At 43.0% G+C, this 22749-nt stretch overlaps 1 protein-coding gene across 2 annotated transcripts in view; it reads left to right on the top strand.

Annotated features, from left to right (window-relative positions):
- Positions 1–885: 885 nt before the first annotated feature.
- The window catches only part of LOC139558820 (ephrin-A3-like), an 86595-nt gene continuing 64731 nt past the window's right edge, over positions 886–22749 (top strand). Inside the window, exon 1 of one of the 2 annotated variants that reach the window (XM_071374294.1) lies at positions 886–1554. In XM_071374294.1, coding sequence (XP_071230395.1) covers positions 1445–1554 — 110 coding nt within the window. In that variant the 5' untranslated portion in view covers positions 886–1444. The remainder of the gene's footprint in view (positions 1555–22749) is intronic. The other variant, XM_071374296.1, reaches the window with a different exon arrangement.

Here is a 22749-nt window from a genome sequence, read left to right as displayed (position 1 = left end):
TCTGGCATAGTAAGAACAGACAGAGGCAACGACAGAGAAGAGGGAGAGTTAGGGAAAAGTGTTAGTAGCCTACTCTCTCTTTCTCTTTCATCCCCCTTTCCCAGTCACCACGGCAACATGCCTGGAGGGCACTCAAGAGAGGCGTCATCACTGACAAAAACAACAGAGGGGGAGAGTGAGTGAAGGGAAACGAGAGCAAAATAGACAGTGTGTGTGTGTGTGTGTGTGTGTGTGTGTGTGTGTGTGTGTGTGTGTGTGTGTGTGTGTGTGTGTGTGTGTTTGTGTGTGTGGGCATGAGAGAAGGGGTGTGAGTAGGAAAGAGTAGGGCTGTAGACCTACTGTGCTTTTGGCATTTAGAATTTTCTACAATGAAGTATTCTAAACTTGAACTTCAGTGAGAACTAATCACAAGGTACACATTATTTAGTAGGCTATACTCAAGGACAGTTTATAGACACCCACATTAAGGGGACTAAATCAAGTCTCACATCACCAAAACCACTTTTATGAAAGTTACACCAAAGATATGATAAAAATCTGTTTTAACAAGCCTAGAGAATGTGCATATTTAATCAAACACAGTGATGACTAAAATAGTTAAATGAATAGTAATTACTTCACTGGCCAAGAGCATGGTTTTACAATCCACCATTGATGAAATTGAACAGGTTAATTAAAATTTCTTTAGGATATTAAACATGCGCACGCGCATCAAACACACGCGCACACACAGTGGTGGTGGGGCGGGGCTGCTGGATGGACAGAGCGAGCGCATCTTGTCTATCAGAGGGCGGGATTGTAGAGTCAACGGGTGCGCAGTGTGTGGCTAGTCTGGAAGCGGCGGCAGGTAGAAACCTAAAAGTCTCAACGGACACTGACTGAGTTGAGACTAATTTAAAATGACAATGTAGACAATTACATTTACAGTCCAAAAGAAAAAGGAAACCTACCAACAGGAGGATAATGTAAACAAATTTTGACGAACTTTGATGATAGAATTTCAACGCCAGCTGTGCTTGTCCAATACGAAAGGTTGTCTTGATGTGAGGCTACATTGAGGTGGTTTGCAACGTTTCATCAACACGGGACTTCAGTTGTCATTGTCAAATATTGCGGTCTAATTTGCCTTATCACTTCTCCTTCTGAACATTATTGTTTTCAGTCTGTGGAGAGGATTAGGGAACATAAAAGGAATACTCAAAGCACAGTGACTTCAAAGTGCGCAGCAGGCAAAGTAAGTAAACATAGGGTTGGGGAGGATGCCGAAATGGGGTTCGTAGTCGCAATGGAATTAGTGCTGAAGAAGTATTCGTCCGTTCCAAACGTCGCTGGAAACTTCAACTAGGTTGTGTTACCGCTGGGATGTTGACAGCGACCTGCTGTTTGGGACGGAGGGACTGAGAGCGAAGAAGGTAGGCTAGAGAGAACGAGGAACAGTGGGATTATGGCTCTCGCAACCGTTTCTCTCTGTCTAATAGCGCTCGCCTTTTCACATTTGCACCTGACGCGAGCCAACGACCGACATGCCGTCTATTGGAACAGCTCAAATTTACAGTAAGTAAACTAGCCTACAGATATGGGCGTAATACAGTAGGACAGACTATCATCTTGGTTTTATTTGTTGCTGTGGACCTAATTTGACGACAGATGTCAGTATTAGGAATTGATCATCCCTAATTTCTAAAAACGTGAAACAAAAATAATCCAAGTTTAAATCATGAAGTGTGACTTTTACAGGATTCAAATGTGAACTGATAGGCCTATGTATAAATCATTCTGTCAATTGTGTGATAAATGCCCACTGTTCCTTTTTAAAATAAGCATAAAAAGTAGTCTTTATGTTAATGCCATAACTTTATTTTCCCCTTCCACAAATTGTAGGCTATTTCCACAGTGAATTACGGATTTTGCCTATTGCCAATAACACACATAGACACACAGTATAATAGCCAATAACAGGCAGCTGTGTTATTGTAATGTTCCTTTCCACCATGTTAGCGTGTACCCTGGTGTTCTATATGAATATTTAATATGGCCAACTCAGTTCTCACTGTCCATCTCTTCCTCAACCATGACTCGTATCTGTCTTCAATGAACCCCATCTCTCTCTCTCTCTCTCTCTCTCTCTCTCTCTCTCTCTCTCTCTCTCTCTCTCTCTCTCTCTCCATTTTACACAATCCTACGCATTTGAGTGCAATCCATTCTGATATTGTCTGCCATCTTTGTCCCCCTTCCATCCTACTACAGTAGGTTACAATACTGTAGGTAAGCGTCTCCATGCCTCTAACTCAATACCTCTGCAGCAGAGATCGATTGGGTATCTGGTGCCTTTGTCCTCTCTTTATTTTACATTGAATCCATCATTCTCACATTGTTTTATCTTCTCCCCTCACCCTACCTCTTGCTCTCTCTCTCGTTTGCTCTCTCTTTCTTTTTCTCTCTATTTGTTTTCCTCCTCCTTTCGCCCATTTATATTCACCTCAGACACTGGCCTCTCCCCTGTATGGCCTCTCTCGATTTCATACTTGGTTATTTTCCTCCCTCTCTCTTATTTTTCTACTGTCTCTATGGCCAGCCTGTCCCCCTCAATTCCTTTTTTTGTGTGCATCTCATTACCACCCCCCATCTGCTCCTGTTTCATCATTCACCTCCAAAACCCAGGTTGTACCCCAAATGGCACCCTATTCCCTTTATAGTGCATTACTTTTGACCAGGGCCCATAGGGCTCTGATAAAAAGTAGTACACAATATATAGGGTCTCATTTGGGACACATGCCCAGAATGAAAGGTGCACAAAGATAATTACATAGGATAAAGTTGTTTGAATGCATCTGAAAGATAATCAATTAAGGATTCTGGGCATGTGAGGCTTACAGACAGTTTTTTATAATCGAGGTATCTCAATCACACAACAAACAGTGCAAACGAACGCCTCATAAAAATTCCAACCAGCTCTGGTTGCGATAGCAATTAAGTATGTCAGTGAGAATCTGAATAGAGGAGAGGTATATTAGATGAGACTCATTAGCATTGCTAGTGCATGTTCAAAGTGCTGTGAGGATTTTGCAGGTTTGTGAGCGTCACATTCTGTATTAGTATTATCTATCATTGTTCATTATTAATTTGGCTTGTGTTCTATCCAGAATGACTTGCACAGCGTGAGGAGTACGCCTAGGCATTGTATGGTCTAATCATTCATCAAGTGTTGGCACATCAGCACCTTAATATAACATTTATATGAATATATTTTTTATTTTTGGCTTTAGGCCACTCCAGCACCACTTTAAAAAAGAAGACTAGTTTGAAAAGGAAAGACTGGGATACCGTAACAAAAGTTGGAGATACAAGAAGTGCCCTGATTGCAGCAGTCAGAGTTGCAGCACAGTTATCTACCTCCATCTCCTTTAGAAAGAGTTGCTCCCAGCTTCCGCTCACAGCGGCAAGCCTAAGCCAACTCGTTAAAAATGTCCCTGCTAATGGCTGACTGAAGCAGGAAAAAACACACACGCAGGCCATTAAATCATCTCGCATCTGAGGCCATCTGCCAATTAGAGAGGGGAGATGTGGAACATCTTGAGGAGCGCATGTGAGTGGTGTTGGCCTTGCCAGTGACACAATCTGAGTCCCAAATGGCATCCCATTCCCTATATAGTACAAAAAAGTAGTGCACTATGTAGGGGAGAGGGTGCCATTTGGGACACAGCCACAAACTGTAGCGTCTTAATTGGATGTTCAACATGATCAAAACAATAATGTGGCTTTCAATCACTCAATGTCGCTCCTAAGGATCATAACTTAGCAGGAGATCAGGGCATGCAGGTCATTTGCACAGGTGTGGGAGGGAATAGCAAGGAACCCATGGTGTGAAAATGTTGCCCACCTTACTGTAAAATCGGCCTACCATTGCCTCCTAAACAAGATGAAAGGTGGAACCTCAGTGTGTTATTGCGCTATGTGCGTTCATTGTACGACGTATTGTGAACCCGATTTGAGACCTGAAATTGAGTCTGTCAGGCCTCCAAACCAAATAAAGAAAACACTGCCTGCTTGCAACCCTCCCTGCCTGCCTGGTTGTTACAAAATAAATTATCACCTTGACAAATAGCTTCCCTGAGAGTAAGAGGCGTGGGGGCTCCTCATGATCAATGTGGAGCGGAGCTGCTGTCTTACTCAACCGCCCCACTGAAGATGTGTGGGTGGAGGACCAGCAACTCAGAGGTGGTGGCACTGTGTGGTGGCGGAGGAGAGGGGAGCCCCAACACACTTTGGGTAGAGAGGTTTCTGATCTTCTCTGTGAGATTATTTATAGGGAAGATGATAGATAGATAAACACACAGAGGGAGACAAATAGAGATGGAGAAGAGGAAAAATGTGGAGAACGGTATTGAAAGAAAGGGGTGGGGAGTAGTGATGGAGAATATGGAGTCCTGGTAGAATAATGGAAAGTGTGCCAAGAAGGTAGAGTGAGGCAGAGGATATTTTGAGAATGATTGAGAGCCCAAAGACAGGGAGGGAGAGTGAGGCAGTGAGCTTTTGTGGAAATTAAAGTTATTTGGCGAATGTGCTGCTGTTTCTGGAGAGATTATACTTATGGGAGGTGACCCGTGCTAATGTGGACACGCAGGGTTATTCATGTGGACCAGTGCTCGGAGACAATAGCAGAGGCCTGGCCCTATGCAATACTGTGCAGCGCAACGCGTGAGACACAAGTGGATTTTCTAGCTGATTACATGCAAGGCTGTCTGTCTGGCTTGCTCACTGAACAGTCTCGCCAAGTTTGCATACAAATGCATCTTACTCACTGACATTCAATTTGTTCTTTTCAACATTCGTCATGCCACCGTGACACACAACTGTCTCAAACTGCATTATATATTTATTTATTTCCTGCCTTGTAGTTGATGGCTATAGTGCTGAATGGGAATCTGTGAGCGACACTGATTCCAAAGTGAATGAAAAAGAGAATGGTGCTGGAGAGAATAGCAGCTGTTTTACGGGCTCCTGATCAATTGTGCTATTTTGTGTATTTTTTTTGAGTTGATCTTAACTCTTTTTTAACATGTTTCCGCCATTGTTTCCTATGACCGAAAAGAGCTTCTGGACATCAGAACAGCTATAACTAACCTCAATTTGGATGAGGACTTCTACTTCAATGAGTCAGAGACGAAAGACATCACATACGCTGCTGTTACTGTTTATTGTCTATCCTGTTGCCTAGTCACCTCGTACCCTTGCACATCGCACAAAGCAGCATGCCTTGCCCTTAACTGCACACGCAGAACTAACATCAACTACATGCATGATAATCTTTCATGGTTGAGGGTTTAGGATACATTTTCTACTTCTCTTCTAGTCTTTTCAAGAAACATTTGTGTGTTGAAAATGCCTAACCACTTGTATATTTGCATACACTTCAAACAGACATGCATAACCCACCAGACACGCCACTATGGGTTTCTTCACAGTACCCAAACCAAAAACAGATTTATTGCAGCGCTCAGTTATGTATAGAGCCATGTCATCGTGGAATACTCTACCACCGGAGGTTACTCAGGCAAAAAGCAAGTTTAGCTTTAAAAAACATCTTGTATCACTGCACCTCTCATCTTTCTAAAGATCTAATTGAACTGAAATAAGAATGTATATATGAATAGTGTGTAAATAGTATTTTTGTTGTCTCTTGGTGTCTTTACTATATATACAGTCGTGGCCAAAAGTTTTGAGAATGACACAAATATTAATTTCCACAAAGTTTGCTGCTTCAGTGTCTTTAGATATTTTTGTCAGATGTTACTATGGTATACTTAAGTATAATTACAAGCATTTCATAAGTGTCAAAGGCTTTTATTGACAATTACATGAAGTTGATGCAAAGAGTCAATATTTGCAGTGTTGACGCTTCTTTTTCAAGACCTCTGCAATCCGCCATGGCATGCTGTCAATTAACTTCTGGGCCACATCCTGACTGATGGCAGCCCATTCTTGCTTAATACAGGCTTGGAGTTTGTCAGAATTTGTGGGTTTTTGTTTGACCACCCGCCTCTTGAGGATTGACCACAAGTTCTCAATGGGAATAAGGTCTGGGGAGTTTCCTGGCCATGGACCCACAATATTGATGTTTTGTTCCCCGAGCCACTTAGTAATCACTTTTGCCTTATGGCAAGGTGCTCCAATCATGCTGGAAAAGGCATTGTTTGTCACCAAACTGTTCCTGGATGGTTGGGAGAAGTTGCTCTCGGAGGATGTGTTGGTACCATTCTTTATTCATGGCTGTGTTCTTAGGCAAAATTGTGAGTGAGCCCACTCCCTTGGCTGAGAAGCAACCCCACACATGAATGGTCTCAGGATGCTTTACTGTTGGCATGACACAGGACTGATGGTAGCGCTCACCTTGTCTTCTCCGGACAAGCTTTTTTCCGGATGCCCCAAACAATTGGAAAGGGGATTCATCAGAGAAAATGACTTTACCCCAGTCCTCAGCAGTCCAATCCCTGTACCTTTTCGGGAATATCAGTCTGTCCCTGATGTTTTTCCTGGAGAGAAGTGGCTTCTTTGCTGCCCTTCTTGACCCCAGGCCATCCTCCAAAAGTCTTTGCCTCACTGTGCGTGCAGATGCACTCACACCTGCCTGCTGCCATTCCTGAGCAAGCTCTGTACAGGTGGTGCCCCAATCCCGTCGCTGAATCAACTTTAGGAGACAGTTCTCGCGCTTGCTGGACTTTCTTGGGCGCTCTGAAGCCTTCTTCACAACAATTGAACCGCTCTCCTTGAAGATCTTGATGATCCGATAAATGGTTGAATTAGGTGCAATCTTCCTGGCAGCAATATCCTTGCCTGTGAAGCCCTTGTGCAAAGCAATGATGACGACACATGTTTCCTTGCAGGTAGCCATGGTTGACAGGGGAAGAACAATGATTCCAAGCACCACCCTCCTTTTGAAGCTTCCAGCTTGTTATTCGAACTCAATCAGCATGACAGAGTGATCTCCAGCCTTGTCCTCATCAACACTCAAACCTGTCTTAACGAGATAATTACTGACATGATGTCAGCTGATCCTTTTGTGGCAGGGCTGAAATGCAGTGGAAATGTTTTTTGGGGATTCAGTTCATTTGCATGGCAAAGAGGGACTTTGCAATTCATCTGATCACTCTTCATAACATTCTGGAGTATATTCTGGGGCAAATTGCCATCATACAAACTGAGGCAGCAGACTTTGTGAAAATATATATTTGTGTCATTCTTAAAACTTTTGGCCACGACTGTACAGTTGAAATCGGAAGTTTACATTCACTTAGGTTGGAGTCATCAAAACTCGTTTTCAACCACTCCACAAATGTCTTGTTAACAAACTATAGTTTTGGCAAGTGGGTTAGGACATCTACTTTGTGCATGACCCAAGTAATTTTTCCAACAATTGTTTACAGACAGATTATTTCACTTATAATTCACTGTATCACAATTCCAGTGGGTCAGAAGTTTACATACACTAAGTTGACTGTGCATTTAAACAGCTTGGAATATTCCAGAAAATGATGTCATGGCTTTAGAAGCTTCTGATAGGCTAATTGACGTCATTTGAGTCATTTGGAGGTGTACCTGTGGATGTATTTCAAGGCCTACCTTCAAACTCAGTGCCTCTTTGCCTGACATCATGGGAAAATCAGAAGAAATCAGCCAAGACCTCAGAAAAATATTGTAAACCTCCACAAGTCTGGTTCATCCGTGGGAGCAATTTCCAAACACCTGAAGGTACCACAATCATCTGTACAAACAATAGTACGCAAGTATAAACACCATTGGACCACGCATCCGTCATACGGCTCAGGAAGGAGACGCGTTCTGTCTCCTAGAGATGAACGTACTTTGGTGCGAAATGTGCAAATCAATCCCAGAACAACAGCAAAGGACCTTGTGAAGATGCTGGAGGAAACAGGTACAAAATTATCTATATCCACAGTAAAACGAGTCCTTTTTTGGAGAAATGTCCTCTGGTCTGATGAAACAAAAATATAACTGTTTGGCAATAATGACCATCGTTATGTTTGGAGGAAAAAAGGGGAGGCATGCAAGCCGAAGAACACCATACCAACCGTGAAGCACAGGGGTGGCAGCATCATACTGTGGGGGTGCTTTGTTGCAGGAGGGACTGGTGCGCTTCACCAAATAGATTGCATCAGGAGGAATGAAAATGATGTGGATATATTGAAGCAACATCTCAAGACATCAGTCAGGAAGTTAAAGCTTGGTCGCAATTGAGTCTTCCAAATGGACAATGACACCAAGCATACTTCCAAAGTTGTGGCAAAATGGTTTAAGGCCAACAAAGTCAAGGTATTGGAGTGGCCATCACAAAGCCCTGACCTCAATCCTATAGAAAATGTGTGGGCAGAACTGAAAAGGCGTGTGCGAGCAAGGAGGCCTAAAAACCTGACTCAGTTACACCAGCTCTGTCAGGAGCAATGGGCCAAAGTTCACCCAATTTTATTGTGGGAAGCTTGTTGAAGGCTACCAAAATGTTTGACCCAAGTTGAACAATTAAAAGGCAATGCTACCAAATACTAATTGATTGTTTGTAAACTTTTGACCCTCTGGGCATATGATGAAAGAAATAAAAGCTGAAATTAATAATTCTCTCTACTATTATTCTGACGTTTCACATTCTTAAAATAAAGTGGTGATCCTAACTGACCTTAGACAGGGAATTTTTGCTAGGATTAAATGTCAGGAATTTTGAAAAACGGAGTTTAAATGTATTTGGCTAAGGAGTATGTAAACTTCCGACTTCAACTGTATGTGTATGTATATATATATATATATATATATATATATATATATATATATATATACACTGCTCAAAAAAATAAAGGGAACACTTAAACAACACAATGTAACTCCAAGTCAATCACACTTCTGTGAAATCAAACTTTCCACTTAGGAAGCAACACTGATTGACAATAAATTTCACATGCTGTTGTGCAAATGGAATAGACAACAGGTGGAAATTATAGGCAATTAGCAAGACACCCCCAATAAAGGAGTGGTTCTGCAGGTGGTGACCACAGACCACTTCTCAGTTCCTATGCTTCCTGGCTGATGTTTTGGTCACTTTTGAATGCTGGCGGTGCTTTCACTCTAGTGGTAGCATGAGACGGAGTCTACAACCCACACAAGTGGCTCAGGTAGTGCAGCTCATCCAGGATGGCACATCAATGCGAGCTGTGGCAAGGTTTGCTGTGTCTGTCAGCGTAGTGTCCAGAGCATGGAGGCGCTACCAGGAGACAGGCCAGTACATCAGGAGACGTGGAGGAGGCCGTAGGAGGGCAACAACCCAGCAGCAGGACCGCTACCTCCGCCTTTGTGCAAGGAGGAGCACTGCCAGAGCCCTGCAAAATGACCTCCAGCAGGCCACAAATGTGCATGTGTCTGCTCAAACGGTCAGAAACAGACTCCATGAGGGTGGTATGAGGGCCCGACGTCCACAGGTGGGGGTTGTGCTTACAGCCCAACACCGTGCAGGACGTTTGGCATTTGCCAGAGAACACCAAGATTGGCAAATTCGCCACTGGCACCCTGTGCTCTTCAGATGAAAGCAGGTTCACACTGAGCACATGTGACAGACGTGACAGAGTCTGGAGACGCCGTGGAGAACGTTCTTCTGCCTGCAACATCCTCCAGCATGACCGGTTTGGCGGTGGGTCAGTCATGGTGTGGGGTGGCATTTCTTTGGGGGGCCGCACAGCGTGTGCACCTCCATGTGCTCGCCAGAGGTAGCTTGACTGCCATTAGGTACCGAGATGAGATCCCCAGACCCCTTGTGAGACCATATGCTGGTGCGGTTGGCACTGGGTTCCTCCTAATGCAAGACAATGCTAGACCTCATGTGGCTGGAGTGTGTCAGCAGTTCCTGCAAGAGGAAGGCATTGATGCTATGGACTGTTCCCCAGACCTGAATCCAATTGAGCACATCTGGGACATCATGTCTTGCTCCATCCACCAATGCCACGTTGCACCACAGACTGTCCAGGAGTTGGCGGATGCTTTAGTCCAGGTCTGGGAGGAGATCCCTCAGGAGACCATCCGCCACCTCATCAGGAGCATGCCCAGGCGTTGTAGGGAGGTCATACAGGCACGTGGAGGCCACACACACTACTGAGCCTAATTTTGACTTGTTTTAAGGACATTACATCAAAGTTGGATCAGCCTGTAGTGTGGTTTTCCACTTTAATTTTGAGTGTGACTCCAAATCCAGACCTCCATGGGTTGATACATTTGATTTCCATTGATAATTTTTGTGTGATTTTGTTGTCAGCACATTCAACTATCTACTGTAAGTCGCTCTGGATAAGAGCGTCTGCTAAATGACTAAAATGTAAAATGTAAATGTAAAGAAAAAAGTATTTAATAAGAATATTTCATTCATTCAGATCTAGGATGTGTTATTTTAGTGTTCCCTTTATTTTTTTGAGCAGTGTGTATATACAGTGGGGAGAACAAGTATTTGATACACTGACAATTTTGCAGGTTTTCCTACTTACAAAGCATGTAGAGGTCTGTAATTTTTATCATAGGTACACTTCAACTGTGAGAGAAGGAATCTAAAACAAAAATCCAGAAAATCACATTGTATGATTTTTAAGTAATTAATTTGCATTTTATTGCATGACATAAGTATTTGATACATCAGAAAAGCAGAACTGAATATTTGGTACAGAAACCTTAGTTTGCAATTACAGAGATCATATGTTTCCTGTAGTTCTTGACCAGGTTTGCACACACTGCAGCAGGGATTTTGGCCCACTCCTCCATACAGACCTTCTCCAGATCCTTCAGGTTTCGGGGCTGTCGCTGGGCAATACGGACTTTCGGCTCCCTCCAAAGATTTTCTATTGGGTTCAGGTCTGGAGACTGGCTAGGCCACTCCAGGACCTTGAGATGCTTCTTACGGAGCCACTCCTTAGTTGCCCTGGCTGTGTGTTTCGGGTCGTTGTCATGCTGGAAGACCCAGCCACGACCCATCTTCAATGCTCTTACTGAGGGAAGGAGGTTGTTGGTCAAGATCTCGCGATACATGGCCCCATCCATCCTCCCCTCAATACGGTGCAGTCGTCCTGTCCCCTTTGCAGAAAAGCATCCCCAAAGAATGATGTTTCCACCTCCATGGTTCACGGTTGGGATGGTGTTCTTGGGGTTGTACTCATCCTTCTATTCCTCCAAACACGGCGAGTGGAGTTTAGAGCAAAAAGCTCTATTTTTGTCTCATCAGACCACATGACCTTCTCCCATTCCTCCTCTGGATCATCCAGATGGTCATTGGCAAACTTCAGACGGGCCTGGACATGCGCTGGCTTGAGCAGGGGGACCTTGCGTGCGCTGCAGGATTTTAATCCATGACGGCGTAGTGTGTTACTAATGGTTTTCTTTGAGACTGTGGTCCCAGCTCTCTTCAGGTCATTGACCAGGTCCTGCCGTGTAGTTCTGGGCTGATCCCTCACATTCCTCATGATCATTGATGCCCCACGAGGTGAGATCTTGCATGGAGCCCCAGACCGAGGGTGATTGACCGTCATCTTGAACTTCTTCCATTTTCTAATAATTGTGCCAACAGTTGTTGCCTTCTCACCAAGCTGCTTGGCTATTGTCCTGTAGCCCATCCCAGCCTTGTACAGGTCTACAATTTATCCCTGATGTCCTTACACAGCTCTCTGGTCTTGGCCATTGTGGAGAGGTTGGAGTCTGTTTGATTGAGTGTGTGGACAGGTGTCTTTTATACAGGTAACGAGTTCAAACAGGTGCAGTTAATACAGGTAATGAGTGGAGAACAGGAGGGCTTCTTAAAGAAAAACTAACAGGTCTGTGAGAGCCGGAATTCTTACTGGTTGGTAGGTGATCAAATACTTATGTCATGCAATAAAATGCAAATTAATTACTTAAAAATCATACAATGTGATTTTCTGGATTTTTATTGTAGATTCCGTCTCTCACAGTTGAAGTGTACCTATGATAAAAATGACAGACCTCTACATGCTTTGTAAGTAGGAAAACCTGCAAAATCGGCAGTGTATCAAATACTTGTTCTCCCCACTGTATATATAAGGAACCAAAGTTGCTGGAATTAGTCACCAGTAACCAACGCTGAAACCCTGCAGTCATATGTATTGCCGATGGCGCTTGTGATAAAACTCTTAACTTCTTTAAGAAACACAAACCAGTTAGGAAAACTCCAGCACGTCGACAAGCTAGGTAGGGAGGTGCTCCGAATCAGGAGAATACAAAATCCAGCGCAAATCCAGCAGAGTTAATTAGCTTTCATTCTTGAAATCAAATAAAACGTTACTTGTCACATGCTTTGTAAACAACAGGTGTAGACTAACAGTGAAATTCTTCCCAACAATGCATAGAAAAAATATATAATATAATAAAAAAAATATATTTTTTTTTTATTTCACCTTTATTTAACCAGGTAGGCCAGTTGAGAACAAGTTCTCATTTAGAACTGCGACCTGGCCAATATAAAGCAAAATACATTATGAGTAACAATAACTTATATATACACGGGGTACCTGTCACGATCGTCGTTACGTGAAAGAGAGGAGGACCAAGGCGCTGCGTGATAACTATATCTTCTTTTTATTAGAAGAGGAAACGAACAACACTTTACACACTAAACAAAAACAACAAACCGACGACCGTGAAGCTATACAAACAATAAGTGCAGACACTGGCAACTTACACATAGACATAGACAATCACCCACAAATTACCTAATGAATATGGCTGCCTAAATATGGCTCCCAATCAGAGACAACGATAGACGGCTGTCTCTAATTGAGAACCAATCTAGGCAACCATAGACATACAATCCCCTAGACTAGACACTGCCCCATAAACATACAAAAAACCCTAGACAATACAAAATACATACATCCCCCATGTCACACCCTGACCTAACTAAAATAATAAAGAAAACAAAGATAACTAAGGCCAGGGCGTGACAGTACCAGTACCTAGCCGATGTGGAGGGGGAATTGAGATAGATATGTACAGTACCAGTCAAAAGTAAGGACACACCTACTCATTCCAGGGTTTTTCTTTATTCTACATTGTAGAATAATAGTTAAGACATCAAAACTATGAAATAACACACATGGAATCATGTAGTAACCAAAAAGTGTAACTACTCAAAATATATTTTATATTTGAGATTCTTCAAAGTAGCCATCCTTTGCCTTGATGACAGCTTTGCACACTCTTGGCATTCTCTCAACCAGCTTCATGAGGTCGTCACCTAGAATGCATTTAAATTAACAGGTATTCCTTGTTAAAAGTTCATTTGTGGAATTTCTTTCCTTAATGTGTTTGAGCCAATAATTTGTGTTGTAACAAGGTAAGGGTGGTATACAGATGATGGCCCTATTTGATAAAAAAACGAGTCAAATCAAATTGTATTGGTCACGTACACATGGTTAGCAGATATTAATGTGAGTGTAGCGAAATGCTTGTGCTTCTAGTTCCGACATTGCAGTAATATCTAACAAGTAATCTAACAATTCTCCAACAACTATCTAATACACACAAATCTAAAGGGGTGAATGAGAATATGTACATATAAGTATATGGATGAGCGATTGCTGAGCGGCATAGGCAAGGTGCAGTAGATGGTATAAAATACTGTATATACATGTGATATGAGTAATGTAAGATACGTTAACATTAAACATTAAAGTGGCATTGTTTACAGTGATTAGTGATCCATTTTTTAAAGTGTCCAGTAATTGGGACTCAATGTAGGCAGCAGCCTCTCTGAGTTAGTGATTGCTGTTTAGTAGACTGATGTCCTTGAGATAGAAGCTGTTTTTCAATCTCTCGGTCACAGCTTTGATGCACCTGTACTGACCTTGCTGACCTCTGGATGATAGTGGTTTGAACAGGCAGTGGCTCGTGTGGTTGTTGTTCTTGATGATCTTTTTGGCCTTCCTGTGACATCGGGTGCTGTAGGTGTCATGGAGGGCAGGTAATTTGCCCCCCGGTGATGCGTTGTGCAGACCGCACCACCCTCTGGAGAGCCTTGTGGTTGAGGGCGGTGTAGTTGCCGTACCAGGCTGTGATACACCCTGACAGGATGCTCTGGATTGTGCATCTGTAAAAGTTTGTCAGGGTTTTGGGTAGAGGTCGACCGATTATGATTTTTCAACGCCGATACCGATTATTGGAGGACCAAAAAAAGCCGATACCGATTAATCGGACGATATAAAAAATGGTATTACATTTTTTACATTTTTAAACTTTATTTAATTTTGAAGGGAAATGTTAACGATACAGCATACAATGACATTCTAGACGATTCTGTGCTTTCAACTTTGTGACAACAGTTTGGTGAAGGCCCTTTCCTGTTTCAGCATGACAATGCCCCCATGCACAAAGCAAGGTCCATACAGAAATTGTTTGTGAGATCAGTGTGGAAGAACTTGACTGGCCTGCACAGAGCCCTGACCTCAACCCCATCAAACACCTTTGGGATGAATTGGAACGCCGACTGCGAGCCAGGCCTAATCGCCCAACATTAGTGCCTGACTTCACTAATGCTCTTGTGGCTGAATGGAAGCAAGTCCCTGCAGCACTGTTACAACATCTAGTGGAAAGCCTTCCCAGAAGAGTGTTATAGCAGCAAAGGGGGACCAACTCCATATTAATGCCCATGATTTTGGAATGAGATGTTCGATGATTGATCATGTAGTGTATTTCCAGTTACTGTATTATACAATAATGGGACTTCTTGAGACATGATCCAGCTATAGATTGATGAGAAGACTGGTCACGTCGTAGACTATAGAGAAGAGGCGTATCTCTTGTATGGAAAGCTCTTTCTCTCTAAGAGGTTCATAAGATTGGTGTGTTTCAAATGGCACCCTATTCCCTATATATTGTAGTGCACTATATAGGGAATAGGGTGCCATTTGAAATACACCCAATGCCCACCATGAAAATTCCACTCAATAATGAGGGAGAGAGCTCTTGAGTAACATGATGCCATTTGGGACACAACCACTGTGTATTTTCTCTCTGTTCATATCAAGAGCCCTACTGGGGAAGTGTCATGGGACTAATCTGAAAGTTAGTGCATGCCTTCTTCAGATGAACACAGAGAGAACACACAAGGCCCCTTCACATGCCATCAAAAGTCATTAGTATTCCAGGCGCTCCAAGGTTATAGAGGCTGCACTTAGCCGGCTCTGTAAACCCACAGGAGATAGCCCTGATCCAGACAGGTAGAACCAATTTCAGACTCAATGATTTGAATACAAATACTCCTACAGAGGAGTCCTTCCAGCTCTCAGCCTGAGCCGCCTCCTCTAAGTTCCACTACAGTGTATGGTACATTATGCTAGTAGTGGTATGAGCAGGGACGTACTAGAAATTGGCACGGGCATTTCTAACACACCGGCCCATTATTTAACTTTAGGCCCCCACATCTGCCCCCCCCCCCCCCCCCTCAAGGCCCCCCCATTAATAGCCAAATAATGATAATTCTGCACAAAACCCCCAATTTAGACAGGCCCAAATAAGCTTAAGATGGACCAGCCCTTCTGGCATTTGCCAGTACTGCTCTATGGCCAGTTCGTCTCTGGAGTGTGTTATGCTACCAGTGTTGTTAGGTTGCTGCCAGGAAATTGCATTGCTCTTGTGAAGCAAATTGTTCCCCATGTAGAAAAATATAAAAGTCATTGATAAATGGATGGTCACTGGCCATAGTATCTTGTCATGGACTTTGCTGCAGGGCCTGGAAAATACGTTATCTTTTGTCGATAAGAAAACCTCTCTGGTGTGAAGATTGGGTCTGTAGTTTTTGTTAGCCAGTACCTCTTCAAAAGATAACTATACTTCGCAATTGAACATTTTTGGTGGGAAAAAGCACTTAGTCACAAGGCTGTGCTTTGTCATATGTGACTCACCACCTGGATTTGGTCTTATGTAGCAAAATTTGAAATTGTGTTTTTTACATTGGATAAAAGTAGAGACTCAGAGCTACAAAATGGTATATCATAGTGTATTGTTGAGGAACAATGGGAAAGTAATTCTGCTTTGAAAGTTGACAAACTTGTTAGCTAACTTTTGAGAAAATGACCTTTGAATATTTTGAAATCTAGTGAAGAGCTCTTCTATGTCTACACCCATTCAGCATCGTTCACACCCTCTGAAAGCTTTAGCCCCACCCATCTTGTTTCGCCCTCGGAGCGTTCAGAGCGCACACTTGACGCTCTGGCCGATGATTTGTACACCTATGGATAACATGAAAACAGCCTAACCAGCTCTGCTGGCAACAATTTCATTACGCTTCTTTGCAGACATTTACTAACACCGACCATATTCAACACGTGATGTACACTTTTTAGCTTAAGACATGTAGCTAGCTAGGTAAACAATGAACCTAGCTAGGTAAACAACATGTAAAATCACACACGTAACATTAGCTAACGAGCCAGCCAGCTAACGTTAGCTAGTTTATTATTTTTTACCACTTTTTCTCCTCAATTTCGTGGTATCCTATTGGTAGTTACAGTCTTGTCCCATCGCTGCAACTCCTGTACGGAGGCGAAGGTCGAGTACCATGCGTCTTCCGAAACACATCCCAGCCAAGCTTCTTAACATACTGCTCGCTTAATACGGAAGCCAGCCTCACCAATGTGTCGAAGGAAACATCGTACACCTGGCAACTGTGTCAGCATGCATACGCCCGGCCCGCCACAGGAGTTGCTAGTGCACTTTGAGACAAGAACATCACTGCTGGCCAAACCCTCCCCTAACCCGGATGACGCTGGGCCAATTGTGCGCCGCCCCATGAGTCTCCCGGTCGCGGCCTGGCTGCGACAGAGCCTGGACTTGAACCAGGATCTTTAGTGGCACAGCTAGCACTGCGAAGCAGTGCCTTAGACCAGGCTAACGTTAGCTAGTTAAACAACAATGAACATAGTGCCAAATCATGTTGTTACTACACTGCATGAATATGCTGGGAGCTACCCATTCAGGTTCAATGTTAGCTAGGTAACATTAGGCTCTAACTAGCGAAGCAAACAGCTGTGGGATACGAATAACAACGTCAGCTAGGGAGCCAGCCAGATAATGTTAGCTAGCTAGCTAACAGTACACTTTAGCTTAAAACATGTAGCTAGCTAGGTAAACAATGAACCTAGTTAGGTAAACAATGTGTAAAATCACACGTTAGCTAACGAGCCAGGCAGCTAACTTTAGCTAGTTAAGCAACAATGAACATAGTGCCAAATCATGTCATTACTACACTGCATGAATATGCTGGGAGTTAACCAACCAGCTAACATTAGGCTGTAACTAGCAAAGCAAACAGCTCTGGGTTACGAATAATAACGTCAGCATACGAATAATAACGTCAGCACACTCTCGGCATGTCCAGCCCACTCATTATCTCAGCCAATCATGTCTAGTGGGAAGGTTGCTTTTTCTGTGGCTTAACCAACAAGGCCCGTAATATAACAATTGTATTCGTATTTGCAGATGGCATACAAGTTTGTCATTAAGGCACATGAAAGTTCACATGTTCGAGAAGGCACTTCCGCCCAATATTTTTTTAAACGTTCAAACGGCTCTCCTGTGAAGTCGTGAGTTGCGACATACGCCTAGTTTCCTGAATCGGGTCACATATCTTGTTGTCTTAACATCCCCCTACAGGCCTTAAGCCATGTCTTTGCTGTAATACTGCTGAGTATTTTACAACAATGCAGTCACATGAACAGGCAGCGGAACGGAAGCTCTCCTCGAGTTCATTGGATGGGAGTGCTTTTTAGTGTATCTATCAAGGGGGCCAATTCTGAATATGGATGTAATAATTAGGTATTCTGTTATAATTGAGAATTTGCCTATTGAAGCTGTAATTATAGGAAGGTCTGAGACCCTTTGGCAGCCGTCGTCTCTGTAATGAGAACATCTAAAGAAATTGAAATCTCTCTCCAGTGCTTTGCACATTCAAAATGACTAAATGTAATTTGACCTCCTTCAACGGCAGCAGGCAGCCACTGCTGCCTCCAGAAGTTTAATGTGTCCGGTTATATTGAAGGGGGACAACTTCAAGTGAAAGTTCTATTACAAATATGATAGGGGAAGTCTTTAGAGCTTGAAAGTCAAATAAGTGGAATGGACAGGAGGCCACTACCTCAAGGCATGGATGGAAGAAGAATTCTTGTTAGTAAGCCATATAGGGCTGGGGAGCCTTGATGGAAGAAGTCCCACCTTTGCCAAGCCAAAAGACTAACCTAAAAGCAGCCCATTTTACAGAAAAGCTAATAGTATTATTTGACATACAAGACAAGAAGTTTGTGTCATTGTGTTTTGCATAGATTGCAACTCCCAAACTGCTGACCTAATTCGCCTCCCCTCTGGGCTCCCGAGCGGTGCAGCGGTCTAAGGCACTGCATCTCATTGCAAGAGGCGTCACTACTGTCCCTGGTTCGAATCCAGGCTGTATCACATCTGGCCGTGACTGGAAGTCCCATAGGCGGCGCACAATTGGCCCAGCGTCGTCTGGGTTTGGCCGGCATTGTAAATATGAATTTGTTCTGAACTGACTTGCCTAGTTAAATAAAAGGTAAAACAAATGTAATTACATTTTTTAAATTACATACATTTGGTTATGGTTAATACATGAGCTACGGCACATGCATAATCATGCCTTTCTCTTCACACACATGCACATGTTGTAATCTCTGTGTTATTGTCATTGATGTATACAGGAATATATGTGACTCAAATCTCACTCATAGTGTCCTCTATCATTGGACGTGTTCTCTCTGGTTCACTAGTGTGTTTAGTAGAAGTGTGTGTGTTTGTTTGTGTATTCGAAAACGAGTGTGGGTATGTCTCAAGCGATGCAGTGAGGATGTGTGTAAAAGTATCTGTTATGTCCGGTGTGTGTGGGTTGCTTTGTTTGCTGTTCTATTTCAAGGATAGTGCAGTATGTGTATGTTATTTTTGCCTGTGCGCCTATGTCCTTATGTCTGTGTAATGGCTACTGTAATTGTTACTTTAGTGTCTTTTTCAGATTTTGCGCTTAATGTATAGTTGTTTGTGTAGACGACAGTGTGCAGTGTTGTGTGTGTGTGTCAAGTGATTGTACAGAACAGAACAGTTCAGTATGTAAACTGGGAGACACACAGAGAGATGAGCCCAGATCCTAGATTCCAGATCCTCACCACATTGTGTGTGGGTGTGCTGAATATCAATGTCCTGCTGCACTCTCTCTTTCTCTCTCAATGTATTAACGTGTATATGGAGTGTGTGAGTGCATGTGTCTTGAGTCTTGGTGTGTAAGACTTTGCATGGAAGGGACAGTGTATGTCTATGATTGGGTGGCAGTGTGTCAAGGTTTGTGTGTGTGGGTGGGTGAATATCTAGCCTATCTTTGTGATTGTTTGGGAGTGCAGAATACTGATTCAGCCTGTTTTCAATGTCTTGCTCTCTCTCGCTCTTTCTCCTACCTGATGTGTGTTTTTCATTCTGACTGAGTACACGGCAGACCATGGCTGCTGCTATGTGGGGATGTTCCTACATCGAGAGTAGCCCTTCTCTTCTGTCTTCACTCTCGGTGGTGTATTTGAAGTGGTTCTTCCCAGCCTTCTGTTGCTGTTCTGTTCTCACCTTGTGTGGAGACAATGGGAAGTCCCAGAAGACCACACTAAACCGCATTGCCGTGCGTTGGAGGAGAGCGGACACTGCCGCACATTAACCCCCTTTCATTTACCATGCTACAGTATTGTGTGTGTGCGTGCGCGTGTGTTGGCTAAAATCTATTTGTGCTAGCTGCAGGCTGTGTATGTGTGTGTTTTTTTGTGCATTTCTGATAGTAAATATAGGAGATACATGGTTATGATAAATATATTTGCTTTTACAGCAGTTAAAGGATTCTGTGCCATTTCCCGAGAGGGAGAGCAACAGAAAGAGGTAGAACAAGGTAAGGCAGAAATAACCAGCTAAAAAAAGATAGGACGATTGGAAGAATGGCAGGAAGAGAGGTAGAGGAGGTAGCTATAAGCCAGGGCAGAGATTTAAAATAAGATAGGAGATGGAGGGGGAGGGAGAGTTGGCATAGAGAATATTAATGTCCCTGTGTCAGGGAATGGAGTTTCTTCACAGACCAGCACCCCACTCACTCACTCGCACGCACGCACACACACACTCATGGTATCTTTGTACACACAAACAACATAAGCACATCGCATAAGCACAATACTTGGGTACTCAGTTACTTGGATCAGACTAATTAATCAGACACTGACAATTCACATTGGGAATGCTTCCAGAAACACAATAATCATCCACAGGTAGCAACATGTTAAAACACAAAGCTTGGAGAGAGAAATGTTCACATACTGTAGTCCTTCCAAAATGACTCACTACACCAGACAAAACTAGCATGCAAACACCTAATAATTCAACTCATGATGTATTCTTAACTAGTTGAGAGGTGACCCGTTCCTTATTTCCCCATCTTCTACCTGTGCTACAACTTTGGCCTTGAACACCTGCTCAGTTGGCCGACTTTGAGACCGCGAACATTGACTCACTCCCACACACACCAGTTACTGCTGTATCAGGACTTGGAAATCCTTGCCAGCGTCTGGAGATTAATATATATATATATATATGAGGTCGACCGATTAATCGGAATGGCCGATTAATTGGGGCCGATTTCAAGTTTTCATAATCGGAAATCTGTATTTTTGGGCGCCGATTTGCCGATTTTTATTATTATTTTTATTTTTTTACACCTTTTATTTAATCTTTATTTAACTAGGCAAGTCAGTTAAGAACACATTCTTATTTTCAATGACGGCCTAGGAACGAGGCAGAACGACAGATTTTTAACCTTGTCAGTTCGGGGGATCCAATCTTGCAAACTTACAGTTAACTAGTCCAATGCTCTAACACCTGATTACATTGCACTCCACGAGGAGCCTGCCTGTTACGCGAATGCAGTAAGCTAAGGTAAGTTGCTAGCTAGCATTAAACTTATCTTATAAAAAACAATCAATCAATGACTGTCATTGCTCCAATGTGTACTTAACCATAAACATCAATGCCTTTCTTAAAATCAATACACAAGTATATATTTTTAAACCTGCATATTTAGCTAAAAGAAATCCAGGTTAGCAGGCAATATTAACCAGGTGAAATTGTGTAATTTCTCTTGCGTTCATTGCACGCAGAGTCAGGGTATATGCAACAGTTTGGGCCGCCTGGCTCTTTGCAAACTAATTTGCCAGAATTTTACATAATTGAAGGTTGTGCAATGTAACAGCAATATTTAGACTCATGGAGGCCACCCGTTAGATAAAATACGGAACGGAATAAACATTTTGTTTTCGAGGTGATAGTTTCCGGATTAGTCAAAGGTATATGGTTTAGAGAAATAGTCGACGCGTTATAATTCCTGTGATAACTTGCGTCTGAACTTGAAAGGGGTTCCTTCGTTATTTTACAGTTCATGTCTTCCATAGAGAATGTCTTGATCTATTTCAAATAAGGTCTGTGTTTCGCGGAGGAGCAGACTGATAGGGGACCATGCAGACAAGCTCTGCTTTCTGCACTACAACCTAAAACTTAACTGGGAATATTGAAGACCCATGAAAGCTGGTGGTGGTTCGTTTTAACATATGTTCTCATGTTATTTGAGACTAAATAGATTTTATTTATGTATTATATTAAGTTAAAATAAAAGTGTTCATTCAGTATTGTTGCAATTGTCATTATTACAAAAATGTGTGTGTATGATATATATATATATATATATATATTTTTTTTTTTTTGTTGAATTGGCCGATTAATCGGTATCGGCTTTTTTTGTCCTCCAATAATCGGTCGACCTCTAATATACACTGCTCAAAAAAATAAAGGGAACACTAAAATAACACATCCTAGATCTGAATGAATGAAATATTCTTATTAAATACTTTTTTCTTTACATAGTTGAATGTGCTGACAACAAAATCACACAAAAATTATCAATGGAAATCAAATTTATCAACCCATGGAGGTCTGGATTTGGAGTCACACTCAAAATTAAAGTGGAAAACCACACTACAGGCTGATCCAACTTTGATGTAATGTCCTTAAAACAAGTCAAAATGAGGCTCAGTAGTGTGTGTGGCCTCCACGTGCCTGTATGACCTCCCTACAACGCCTGGGCATGCTCCTGAGGAGGTGGCGGATGGTCTCCTGAGGGATCTCCTCCCAGACCTGGACTAAAGCATCCGCCAACTCCTGGACAGTCTGTGGTGCAACGTGGCGTTGGTGGATGGAGCGAGACATGATGTCCCAGATGTGCTCAATTGGATTCAGGTCTGGGGAACGGGCGGGCCAGTCCATAGCATCAATGCCTTCCTCTTGCAGGAACTGCTGACACACTCCAGCCACATGAGGTCTAGCATTGTCTTGCATTAGGAGGAACCCAGGGCCAACCGCACCAGCATATGGTCTCACAAGGGGTCTGAGGATCTCATCTCGGTACCTAATGGCAGTCAGGCTACCTCTGGCGAGCACATGGAGGGCTGTGCGGCCCCCCAAAGAAATGCCACCCCACACCATGACTGACCCACCGCCAAACCGGTCATGCTGGAGGATGTTGCAGGCAGAAGAACGTTCTCCACGGCGTCTCCAGACTCTGTCACGTCTGTCACATGTGCTCAGTGTGAACCTGCTTTCATCTGTGAAGAGCACAGGGCGCCA

Source organism: Salvelinus alpinus, chromosome 29 (genome assembly GCF_045679555.1).
Source record: "Salvelinus alpinus chromosome 29, SLU_Salpinus.1, whole genome shotgun sequence".
In the NCBI taxonomy this organism is placed as follows: domain Eukaryota; kingdom Metazoa; phylum Chordata; class Actinopteri; order Salmoniformes; family Salmonidae; genus Salvelinus; species Salvelinus alpinus.
Note: the sequence above shows the minus strand (reverse complement) of the source record. Positions and strands in the feature narration are given on the sequence as shown.